General features: G+C 38.7%; 1 protein-coding gene across 1 annotated transcript; it reads right to left on the bottom strand.

Annotated features, from left to right (window-relative positions):
• Window positions 1-869: 869 nt before the first annotated feature.
• On the bottom strand, window positions 870-11,026 carry slc25a33 (solute carrier family 25 member 33). The gene is made up of 7 exons (XM_088408556.1): window positions 10,815-11,026; window positions 7,520-7,693; window positions 5,990-6,067; window positions 5,069-5,169; window positions 4,824-4,890; window positions 2,410-2,690; window positions 870-1,679 (listed from the first exon to the last, which is right to left on the bottom strand). The coding sequence occupies exons 1-7, from the start codon at window positions 10,853-10,855 to the stop codon at window positions 1,480-1,482; spliced, it is 942 nt and encodes a 313-aa protein (XP_088264682.1). The 5' UTR covers window positions 10,856-11,026; the 3' UTR covers window positions 870-1,479.
• Window positions 11,027-13,139: the final 2,113 nt, after the last annotated feature.

Consider the following 13,139-nt stretch of genomic DNA (forward strand, 5'->3'; position numbering starts at 1 on the left):
TTCCGAAACTCAATGCTTGCCAGTTTAACGTTTGAATATTGCATATTCATAACCTGCAAGTGTTTTCCAGACAAACATTTACAGTATTATGACAGTTGGAAGCTTCTTTTTTTTTTTTTACACAAATCTGTTATGGCATGTCAAAGCTAAATGAGAATAAACTAGTTGGTGCAACAGCGTAAGAATCGGGCATCCCATAAATAGGCATGCACATTTTGTGCCATATTTACTGCTCTTTGACTTATGATTCATGGCCCACATGTTACTCGAACAAACATTTACCATAACTTATTTAAAGAGGCAGTCAAGTCAAACTTTTCTTAACAATGTTCTATGCCGACCCACTTGTCTAAACACAAAACTCTAAATACGGTAATAATGCATTCATAGTGTGAATTTAGTAAAATTTGGGTTATATTCTACAAATGCAATGTTAAAACAGAATGCTGTGAATACACAAGTGGGTGCGCAAAGATGGTTATGCAAATATTTTTTACATGACTACCTCTTTAAAGAATTTGCATTGCATCATCGGAGGGAGTTTTTAACAGGAAATGAGGCTATTTCTTGCAATTTCCCGGGTGAGAATTTTTGACATTCATAAAAGTGATATATTTGTGAGTCATCATGAGCAGAAGCTTCTCGGTATACATCATCATCATCATCATCACAATTTTAAGATTGAGAACATGCAGAGATGTTTGAATTCTTAACAGGGAGAAATGGCACGTTTAAATGAGAACATATCTTTTTTTTTTTAATGAAAGGAAAAATGATTGCTCAAAGTTAAATGACCTTTCATTATATCCCATAGCACACATCTTTTGTGATACATTGACCATAAGGGGAAAAAAAAAAACACATCCGGATTTATCATAATGCATTTTATTGACTCGCTTGTCAAATAAGTATCAACCTTGTCATATTGTAAATAAAATTGGACTAAAAAAAAAAAAAAATTAAGAGGTACGCACGTAAATACATTTTTATATATATTAAAGAAAAATATGACTTAGTTCTTTTCTACAAACCTAACTTACATCAAGCATAATGTTTTTGTCCCAACATGGTGAGTGTGTTCATTGAAAGTTGAACAACAGTGCTATTTCTAGCACTTTATGTTGAATCATTTCCCTTCCTAATAACTATATGACCCAACCTCCATTCTCATGCAAGTGGATTCGGCTGCCGCTGACATAACAAAGGAAACAGACATAAAATAACAAAACGTCAAATAATTTAGTTAACTTAACACAAAAAATTCCAAGAAGATGGCCTTTTTTTTCTACTTTGACAAACAATGTGTTCTTCAGATAACAGAACAAGTCACTTCAGTTCCAAAATAGAAGTCTTTCAAACACCACACTAACATGAACGTGCTGCAATTCAAACTCTTTTAAGTGTCCAGCCATGGTGCGGTGTTCAACGTTTGATCAAAAGAAAAACCCAAGCCAAACAGCTTTTTTTTTTTGCCCCTTTTTACTTGGACTCTCCCAGTAGATGGACAATGAGTTCATAAGTGGACAGGACGATGGCTGTGTTGGGGATTTGTCTAATTAACTGTGGAATGAGTCCTCTATAAAAAGCTGCGTAGCCTTCCTCCAAAGCTATTAACCTCCCGGTCTGAAAGAAATACTTGTACTTGCTGCCTTCCTCACGCAGTCTTGTCCGAATCACCTCTGTGGAGACAAACACAAGATTTTTGGGAGGGTCATTTGATGCATGAACCAGTTGTGACTTGTGGTGTTAAATAATGAGAAAGCAGCTGCAGTTTTTTTTTTTTCAAAGTCGTATTTAACTTTATTGAATTTTAATATCGCCTAAATCTGCGAGACGACTGGACGAAGCTTTAACAATCAAAATCAAAAGTTACGACGTTTAGCAAGCCCTGCATGCCTTTTTTGGGATCTTATAAGACAACGCTTTAAGTTTTTCTGATCAAAAACACATTTTTATGGCACACGCTAGTCAAACTTGCTTCAAGTATAATTTTAAAGGTTACACGTTATAACTAAGTTATTTTGAAAATATATCACAATATTTTAGGTGGCTATTCATGGAAGCATGGTGCAGTTCAATGATACGGTATCACAAGTGCTTGCAGATTTACCTCAAGCAGTCTCTTTGAAAATAATTAGCAATCTTTTTTTTCCCCCCAAACTTCTTGGCATGCATGGAAGATAAAGGTCTTTTTCTTAGAAATATATTACCAGTGACTGGGCACTGTGACTTATTTATTTGAACTGAACACAGTACACATTTAAAATACTACATACCCAATATTCTGTTTAAAAATAGATTGTGTTAAAATACAGCTGTAATAACTTCAATACCGTGACATTTTTGCTCATGGTTATCACACAGTCAGATTCTAATATTAGACCGTGCCTATGTGACAAGAGCACCTACCATGTGGGTAGGCTATGCAGGATGCACAGCCCTTTGAGAAAGCAGCTGCCATCATCAAGCGCAGAAAGTCCGAGGCACTTTTCTCATTTTCGCTATTAGGGGAGGTCAGCTGGTGGTCGGCGAGCCGCTTCTTGAGCGTCTCATAGATGAGGAAGCAGATCATGGTCTCGGAAATGCCTGCATAGGATGCAGTCAAGCCGCGGTAGAAGCCCCGGATGCCCTCCGTTCTGTAGACGTGGCGGGCGCATTGCAGGGCATTCATCTTTTTCTCTCCTCGGGCTCTGAAAAGCCAAACAAATGATTGCAAAGGATTATTTTCACAACAGAATGCGGCTTCATCAAAATTATTCTTTAATTTGTATGTGTAAACAAAGTAGAACAGTGATTCAGAACTACCGGGATGTGGAGTTTTTAAATTGTGACACCCCCCCCCCCCCCCCCCCCGCTTTTTAATTTAAAATACAATAAAGTTGTTCAATACAACTAATTCGCCCGAATCCAGCAAAAAAAAAAAAAAAAAAAGGTAACTATAAATGCACTTGGCAGAGATGTTGGAACTACTACAGTTAGTTTCCACATTAATTTACTTAAATCTTAAATTAATAAACTTATAAAGTAACTGAATAGTCAACTCTTTTCATATCCTTTGAAATTTCGTGACTGCCGCTTTCATTCATACTAGGAGTCGAATTAAACCCAAAGTGTAGATAATCAAACATGATAACAATGGAGAGTTGACACTTGAAATACCATTTTATTCTAAAAGAAATCAAGGTAAGAGATTTCCAACAGTCCGGTGAAGGGATCTGCTTCTCTGTCTTGTTCTCTGTGGCCTGTGTGCTTTTTGATGACAGCTGGCTGTGTTTTCTAAAGCAGAATTGGAGTTGGAGTAGATGACAACTCCTGTCCTCATTGGTCGATGGTTGCACCAATGTATGTAACAAATAAATAAATACATTTTTAAAAAGTATAGTTGGATTCTAGAGTTTAGAAAATGTAAACTAAATTGACGTTTATAATCAAAAACATTGTGCAATTTGTCTAATGGATGAAAAATATATACATATAAAGCATGCAGATGTGAACTGTGTGGATTATATAATTTCACTCAGAATCTCGTGGAAGTAATAATGTTTTGCAAAAAGAGCTAATCAAATATTGAACTTGGGTTTAGCTTTTATTATATAACAGCTGTCAAATCTCTAACTTTAGAGTTAAATGAATAACAAACCGTCAAAGTGTTTTGCTTGATATTATCCAAGACTCATTCGGTGGACAAAAAAAAAAACAAAAACAAAGAATTAGCGTGAATTACTAAAACGTTCTCCTTTGACATTGCATATTCAGAACCCCCTTTGCAAGTGTAAATATAGACTTTTCTTCTGCACACAAGCCAATGCGTCAGAGCGGTGTATTTACAGACACAGATCACAAGCTCAGAGTCACGCATTGAAGGGCCCAAGGACAGCAAGGGACTGTAAAGCGCTCGCTTAATATCTTGTGTTGTGAAACACATTCTACACCCTGGCTACCTGTTTTCAAATGGTGCACTAACAGTGTTTCCCTCATATCATTGGGCCTTTTATTAAAGTCGTCACTATCACATATGTTTCTAATATTCTATTGAAAATTCTGTTGATTAATCTGAATTTTATTTTTTCGTTATCAGAAAGTATTCTGACTGACACGCGGCCCTGCTTTGACGGGCCGGAGCGAGTTCTGAGGTGGGCTGCGAGGAGAATCCTACCCGAAGGTGTCTCCCAAAATCATGTCATGTTCATAATGGACACTTATTGTTTATTGTGGCACTATGTGTAATTTTAGCACTTGGCATTTATTGCATCTTGTTGAGCCTGAAAGGGGGCTCCTCTCAGATGCCGTCCCTTCTCACAGTTTCTTATTTTCCCTCAATGGAGTTTTGCCTTTTCTCTCTGTGATTCTTTCACTTGTGAAGCCCTTAGAGGCTCTGTCATGATAAAGGGCTCAATAAATAAATTTGATCTGACTTGAATGACAAAACTGACTATTTTACCTGTATTCAACAACTAGCGATACTTTCAATGAGTGGCCAAAGGCCAAACACTGGTTTTGAAATTTTAATCTGTGAGGGGTATCGCAAGGCTGCATTAATATTGTGGTTTACAATAATATCTAACTATAGCAAGGCACTTAAAAAGGGACGCAAGACAAATCCAATTTAATGCTTTTAATTTCAGCGACAGTACATTTTTCTTTTGAAATTAAGAGCAAATTAATTGGAATGTGCAAAAACCTAATACTAAATTGTGTTAGAGGTACTCGTTTGCAAAACGTTGGATGCCTTTCTTTTGTTAAGCTTTGTATGGCAGTGTATTGTTATTAGATTCAGATGCTTCAAACAAGACACACATAAGCACACATAAGGCTGTACTCACTTTCTCTCTAGCTGCATCCTGGTCTTGACCATCCAGACTGGGTTCATGAGGGAGTTTGTCACAAAAGCTGAGGGACAAACAACATGTTTATTCTACTTGTAAACCATTCTAAGACAGGGAGGAACATTTGAGAATCTGCTAAAGTTAGTTTTCCTTTTTAATGTTGAAGCCCATTAAAACATTTACTGGCTGCTGGATCACATGACACTGTTTTGATGCTGTGTGACAAGACGCTAGATGCTCACCTGCAATGCCAGCAGAGGACATGTGTACGGCGCCACTATTGGGAACCAGCAACCCATTGAAAAGCTCTTTGGATTTGGAATATGCAGCAAAGTAAATGGCTCTGAAACACAGCAGAACAAATTGGTGAGAACTCGCCGGAAACTAAAACACGTTGTCAAGCAGTGAAATCTGTGAATGTGGTTTCACAACTGCTAAGGCCATTCATGATGCGAGTGACTGTGGGGCGGGTTTCCTGAACCTTCGGGAAGATACTGCCAGCGCACCAGAACGGGCTGAACAAGCACCGACCGCCCTAGTGGCCACAAGAGCTTAAATGAATGGGAGCATGTCCAAGTTGGCTAGTGGAACAGGGTAGCGGTAGCGGTGGTATGACAGGATAAAGGACTATCGATGCGGCTATTCATTAACCAGGGGGTGAAAGTGACCCCATGAGTGTCTTTAGCCAGCAGTCTCAAAGTCCAATCAATGTTTTGTCAGGCATTACGAGATTTATGGTAACGATATAGTACTCTGGGGGGTGGGTTTGCTTGTTGACGTGCTAAAAATGGAGTCGTATCAAATACATTACAGTAGAACATAATATAAGGAACAAAAAGGCTAGTACAACAAGTGTGGGGACATAAAAATTTACTGACTGGAAGTGTGGAAATTGTTGCTTTGATAACAGCTTCTTGGTCACACGGGCATTTAAGCTTGCAGGTGTGTAATACAAACATTTTGTTTTAGGGGTTTTGGTGCTTTTGTTTTTGAGTCCAAGGTTGTCTCTTAAGTGCGTAATCAGTGACTTGTGCACCAACTGGCAGACGTCACAACATTGCCACATAGTTCGACTTTGTGCTACAAAAATACAATTATGTCAACATGGTGGGGGTTGCCTAAATATGGAAAAACTCCAATATGTAGCGCAGGGGTCGCGTTACCTTGATGGAGCCACACCGACAAGATTTGGCCCCAGACCACGGAAAAGGGATCTCGGTCCTTCTTTCTCGAGGATTGATCTGAAAGAAATACAAAAACAGCCATTGGTCATCAACTACAAGGGAAAGAAAGTATTAATGTGAACTCGTGCTTTGAAGGCCAGTTCTATTAATGGAATGGATATTATAACATCCTCCTGATATGATGAAATGCTACATCACTAGTGCTCTCTTGAGACAAGATTCACACACTCTAGCTCACATGCAATTGGCTCATCTGCCCCTCATCTATTTAACTTTTGGTGACCTTCATAACTTAGACGGCTGGGAGCTGTGGTGGGAAACAAAGCTTTCTGGGTGTTTGGCTTCTGTACCATACACCCCGTCTCCAAAAGGCGTATCAACCCACTGTGTTAAACCTGTCCTCAGCAACGGCCTAGTCAAAATGAAACTGAGTGTTCTGAGGTCAAAGTTGGTTGTTTATGGCTGACAAGTTAAACTACTGTATGTGTTATCTGGTTTACAGTACTGTAAAAATAGGTTTATTGAGACTAAAGATGAGAAATACAGAAGAGCAATGTGACAAGTGGCAGGTATCTATGTTGAATTTTCTAGAAAAACAAAAACAAACATGGAATGATCGATTCAAATGCATCTATAATAAGCAATAAAATCATTCAGTGACAGCCACTTTCTGACCGTCCATTATCCCAACACTTCAAAATAATAATTAAAAAACAAATAAACACCTTGAATTTAATGCCTAGACCGGTGGTGTCAAGAATTTTTGGAGTTTTGAAGTGGCGCACAAAAAAGTGTTTCACTGACACAATGTTCTCATCTGTTTCAGTGTCTCGGGCGCCAACACTTTAAACCTCAACTGACAGCATACCAGACCAGTTTGTAGTCTTCATCATCTGGGTGTAATTTAACACTACCACTGAAGCCCCTTGCATTAAAAAAAAAAAAAAAAAATCATGTAGCCCATCGAGCTCTTCTTTAACGAAGCCATTAAAAAAAAAAGAAGAAGAACATTGGTGCATTAATGTACTTCAATAAATGAGCAAACAATTATATATGAGTGCCCACACACATGCATGTTAGTGCCTGTACAGTACATCTGTGTCTGGTGGAAAATGCTGGTCTGTCGCAGCATGCAGCTGTTTAGGAACACCAAGCGAGAGCAGGACAGAGTGTACTTAATCCTGCTTTATGTAGGACAAGATTAGTGGCATTCATTGGGAGACTAACACTTTTTTACCCTGACAGAAAAAAAAAACTGCATACAAGTTGTTAGATAACTACTCTCAGAAAAAGAACCTAATGTGTATACATAACACAAGAGGCACTCCCTGTGATAGTCCTAGGGCTTCCACTGTGTAGTTATTAAATCTTCAGGTTGTCAAGTGAAGCAGTTCTACCACTATGTGTAGGGAACAAAATGTTCCCACCATAGGCGACGGAGAAGTGCAAATGCCTCAAAGCGCACGCAATGTCGCATGGGCCGATAGGGGTTGTCTGACAACATTTTACCGTAAGACTTGCACCAGTCCGGGTGTAACAGTCCCTGGTCGGATGACCCCGGTCCCACTAAGGGTGCCAAGCTGGACCTGGAAGACGGGCCGCAGGGTGAGCCCGGAGGATTGCAGTCGTGTCTTTATCACCTCCAAGGGGCAGGTCACGATGGCTCCCACTGTTCCGCTACACCTGCAAAATGATATGGGGAAAAAATGTACACCATTCAGTTGCTATATTCGAGCAACGCAATCTCACATCGGTTGAATTCCCAAAATGGAAGCCTTGGAGATGAAGGCCCCCAAGACAGAAATATTCTTGTCACGCAAGCAGTGACCCTACCCCACGAGACCAGAGGTCTTTTAGTGGCTGTCAAACTTTTAACGTTGCACTCGAGTTTTCTGTTTGTTGACACATTTCTTTGTGGGAGGAAAAGCATAATTTCAAATACCGTAAACACAGCGATTCCTAACCTCTGTACTACGCCACAGGAAATGATAAAATTGCACTTAATTGATCTGAAATCACGGCTCTACTATTGGTCTTCAACTCCTGCAAGTATCAGATTTGTGTTCAAATACATTTGCAAGTGTATTTGTGACAAAAGTATTATTTATCTGTGAGATTTTTCAAATTGTACACCATGTACCTTGGCCCAGTTAACACTTGGGAAGCTGCTGTTGTGGAACTTAATATCAATTCTTCTATTTCAGGTTAGAGATGACACAGATACTGATACCCCCAACACTACACCGCCAGCATGACATATACCTTCAGGGTAGCAGTGACGTCAACCATGTTTGTGTGTGCAGAAATATATTTTACAAATACAGAGGACAACATTCATCAGTTTATGCAAATGTGGCTCTGCTTATGCAAATGTGGTCATGGAAGCAGCTGCTTCAGGAGTTTCAGTGTCTGCTATGCCTGCTCGACTGGAAAAAAGAAGTCTACTGAGGAAATGCATTGCAACAAATATGTCAACTCTTTTGATGTTGTTTTAACAAAAGAATGTTTGTTCAAATTACTTGATAATTTGATGCAATTAGCTGTAATACATTTTCGAAGTAGATTGGGGTACAAATGTTTTTCTGTGGCAACAACTATCATGATTGCTGTTGGTTTACATGCACATATGTGAGTCATGTTTATTTGATGGTCCAGGATTGCTAATTACGACTTAATGCTATTCAATGTTCTGCATCTTATCATGTAATGTTCTCAAAACAGCTTTTATTATTTCTTATGAACCAACTGTGAGTTGTGTCACCTTTATAGTGACATTTTCCAGATAACTATTCCTCATTGAACTAATCTATTTAGAGCCGTTATGTCTGTTGGGTAGAGAGGGATGTGCGTTTCAGTCAACACCATACATCAGTCAGTTCCATCGCATTTGTTTGTTCCTACATTATCTTTCTTTCTTTCTTAGTAATCTGTACAGCACTTTGGTCAATCCTTTGAGGTTGTTCTTAAATGTGCTTCAAAAATAAACTTTGACTTGACTTTCGCCCATTTTTTTATGTAATTCATGCTGGCTTGCCATTCTGTGCAGCTGTCAATGTTTACATATGCAGTCACTTAGCAGAGTTCAGTTACACTTTGTGATGTAAGTCAACGTGGTTCTTTCTCTCTGTGCAGCAGTATTACACAGATAACTGGAAGAATTAAAAGTTCTATTTGAATGATTTAATTAAAGCGGCTGTGTCATGGACGTTCAACTTTTGCCAATTTTAATTATGTTAACAAGGTTTATTTCACACCTTAAACACCCCCAAAAGTGTTTGTTCCCTTCATTGATGCATTTCTGAGCATTTCTTTCCTATTTTGCACTTTCAGCACCAACCGAGCAGATAAATATAATTTGTGAGACACCAAATGGCAATCGCAATCGCCCTCGTACCACCAGTGCAAGGGTGAATAGACTGCCACATTATCCACTTCTTTTAGTTTAGTTTTGGTTCTGGAGTTGAGGAGTAGAGCTTTTTTCCCAAGTTAGCCAAGTAAAACGCAATGTTTCATTGATTAGTTACAACGATTTACTGTAGAAGATGCAGAAGTGGTGAAAATATGCGTTTGGCTGCACACAGCTGGACAATCAACATCACTGATATAAATTCATAAAAACTGGTATAACTGTTATAAATACTTGTAAAAAAAAGACCATAACAGGTCAACCCCAAGAGCTTTCTTTTCCAGACCAATACCACATGATAAATTTATTCATTTCAGTCATTCATTCCTGAACAACAGATGTCCACTTTCACCAATTAGCCTCATTTACTATTATTGTAATCAAATTCTTTACTAGATGACTGTAAGTACTATTAATCTGTTGCAATTCATCCAACCCGTGTGTGTTCAAACAAAACAGACCCACAAAGGAAGTCAAATTACGTAAGATGGGATCACATGTAGTCATTCATTTGAAATCTCTTAATTGTTGAACTGCAGGGGGTGTGATCGTTTAATCACCATCGAAAATCGTCCTTTCCGAGTTATTTTTGTTTGAATGTGAGTGAGTCATTTTTTCCAACGTTTAAATATGGGACTTGTGGGAAAACAATGGTTTAAAACAACATGTCAATAGGTGAAACAAAAGATACTGCCAAAGTTGTCGCGGTCGCAAGGGTAAAATGGCGTCATTTTAACTAAGCACCCTTTGTCAAAGCTTGACCTTAACGTCGGACAAGTAGCTTCGAGTCACCTCGGCAAGAGACCGGCTCAGGAAGCTAACACGCTGGCGAAGTGCCTCTCGTTACATAACACCAGCAAACTACAACCCGTGCGATCCGCCGTCGTGCCAAAAACTCGCTGGCTACATTTCAACGTTGCGATGAGTTTTTTTCTGTTGAGCATTTCAAGCCCAAAACGCAACGTTATGAGCTCCGAACGTGACGCACGAATGATATACATTGCGATAAGATAAGCTAGCTAACCTTCGCGAGGATGTATCGGGAGCTACGTGTAGCATGTTAATGTATGAATGTGTACCGGGAGACTTAACGATATATTAGGTTACCCGTATTAGCGTCGGGTGTTTTCAAATACGAGAGTTATAATGTAAGTATATGACATGAATAATGTAAGGAGGAATAAACGCAAATATTAGCTCCGAATGATGATGAAACGCTAACGCGAGATCACTGGCGCTAACCGTTAGCACCTTAGCTAACGGCCCTGAAATTGTTCACTATCTGTAAAACTGTTGCTTTGACATTAAAAAGAACAGGTAACGCGTAGTTATTATCTTCGTTAGATATATTTTTTTAAATCGACCACTTTGAGCGGCATTATTATAACGCTGACTTACCCTCCGGCAAAAAGATGCAGAAGTGTGTCTTTCTGCGCCATCTTCCTACTTTCTTCTTCGTCGGTCGTTTAATTTCAAACAATCATCATATCTCTGTGATTTGTCGGAATAAAGTCGTTTGAACGCGGGCCAAAATGGTTGTCGCTGTTGGAGGAGCTCTGCTTTTTCACGTGTCCGGTGCTGGCTCTCTGTGAGCCGGCTGGGGCGGAGCTGTCAGGCAGAGGCGGACCAAGGGAGGAGGCGTCGCCTGCAATGACGTCGGTGGGCCGGATGAGGGCGTTGTCTGTGACGTAGGCACACGTGCTCTGCACACTGCGTCTGTGACCTTTTCAAGTGGTGCTTTGTTGATGCTACAAACGGTGGAACAAAAGGAGCACGAGGTCAATCGCGTTGGATCTGTTGTGAAATAGACAGCGTATGGTTGATACACATGCTGCTATTGAATTTCTCATTTATTTAGTCACATAATAGCAGTGGGGTTCTACTGGATTTAAAGTATGTTTTCTAGTAGCTTATATCTAACGATTCCTTATTTAAACTCCCTGCCTTTTAAAACAAATGTCTACGTGCTACTCCTTGTCAAAAGTAGGATTTCCACTGTTTATTTTTTATCTAGAGGGCAATAACACAGAGAAAACATTTCAAATCAACAAAACGGAGGCTCTCACTGAAAAAAACACAAGAATAAAATGTGACTTTTGACAGGAAAGTTAAATGAGTTAGGTATGCCAAGGTCTCAAGATTAAAAAAAAAGTGTATATATATATATATATATATATATATATATATATATATATATATATATATATATATATATATATATATATATATATATATATATATATATATATATATATATATATATGTAGCTATGGTCAGGTACGCACTCCTTTTAACAAGTTTCCGCTTTTTATTTTTCTTGTGAGTGTCAGTGATGTTTTGATGTTGACACAAGGACAAAAGACCAACTTGGAGAAAGTACAGGATGTACGTAGTATAAGTCTGAACGTTGGCCCAAGTTAGTTAATGTGTGTAGTGACAACGTATGATGAATTCTGCTGCCTCTTCAAATAATGGTCAGAAGATTTAAAAAAAATGTTTATACCCCCATGATTTAAAAAAAAAAAAAAAAAAACCTAAACTGATTTTACAGCAGCATTGGAGAATCACTGAAGGTTTTTGTTACCCCTCCCCAAAAAACTGTATTGTAATAATAATAATAATAATAATGGAAGAAGAAGAACAACAACAACAACAATGCAGTAGATCTGGGTCAACAATGAAGAGGAAGGCATCCAAAATAAATACCCACATCCCAGAAATGCCTCCAAACATTACAACAATGCATGCTTTTGAGTTTTGAATTTTACAAGCTCCAAGAATATATCATTACACCCATTCCGTTGGATATAATACACACTCTCTTACGCATCCCAATGTTTACGAGGCAGATGTTTTATCTCCCAGCAGTTAGCCTCCTCTTGCTGTGATAAGAACTGGAAATAACAGGAGATAACAAGGCAAGAAAAACAACATGATCTTTCCTACTGGGAGAACAACAACAAAGAATGTTGTTGGTTTGGACTTTACTGGACATGTGACACAGGTGCTGCTTCATCGACCATTAAGAGGAAGTGGGGTTGTGGTTACGCACAGTACAAATTCAAATATAGTACAGCACTTAGAAAATTTAGGGTGTTAAGAGTGTCTGGACGCAAGTATTTAACTTCTAGTATAATAGATCTGCGTATATCACATTTGGGATTTAGTTTTCCCCCCTGCAGAAAAGTAAAGGGTCATGATTCAAGATACAAGATGTCATGAGCCCCAAATGTTTATACAGCTGACAAAGATCATTTTACTTTTGCAAAGTACTTTTGAAATTGCATTTATTTTTCAAATACCAGATTTTCCTCGAAACTGATCCAAATTACTATTAAACTGAGGGTACAAAATAGTAAACTCGGGGTGCTTCTTCGTACATTAAGGGAAAAGATTAGTACATTGAGGGAGCACATTAGCAAGTATTTTTTTCTCATATAGGTGGTCTGTACCTTAGCTTTCCTGCCCAGTATTTTAGTCCCCCTATTTCATGTGTTTGATTGATCTGTCTTTAAGGGTCTTGAAATTGACTTACAAATAAAAATAAAATGTATTGTCAGCCTTCACCTTCCCAGTCGGTCTTTCTGTACCACGCATGTTGCACCGAACAACATGTCTTGTGAAACATACACAAATTCATGCAATAATGTGTGCACAGTTAACAGTAAATGGACCAGTTTCCTCTATTCCAACATGCGGCTAACATGAAGAAAATACACATGA

The sequence above is a fragment of the Hippichthys cyanospilos genome, chromosome 2, assembly GCF_059441005.1.
Source record: "Hippichthys cyanospilos isolate Australia breed blue-spotted pipefish chromosome 2, RoL_Hcya_1.0, whole genome shotgun sequence".
Taxonomy (NCBI): Eukaryota; Metazoa; Chordata; class Actinopteri; order Syngnathiformes; family Syngnathidae; genus Hippichthys; species Hippichthys cyanospilos.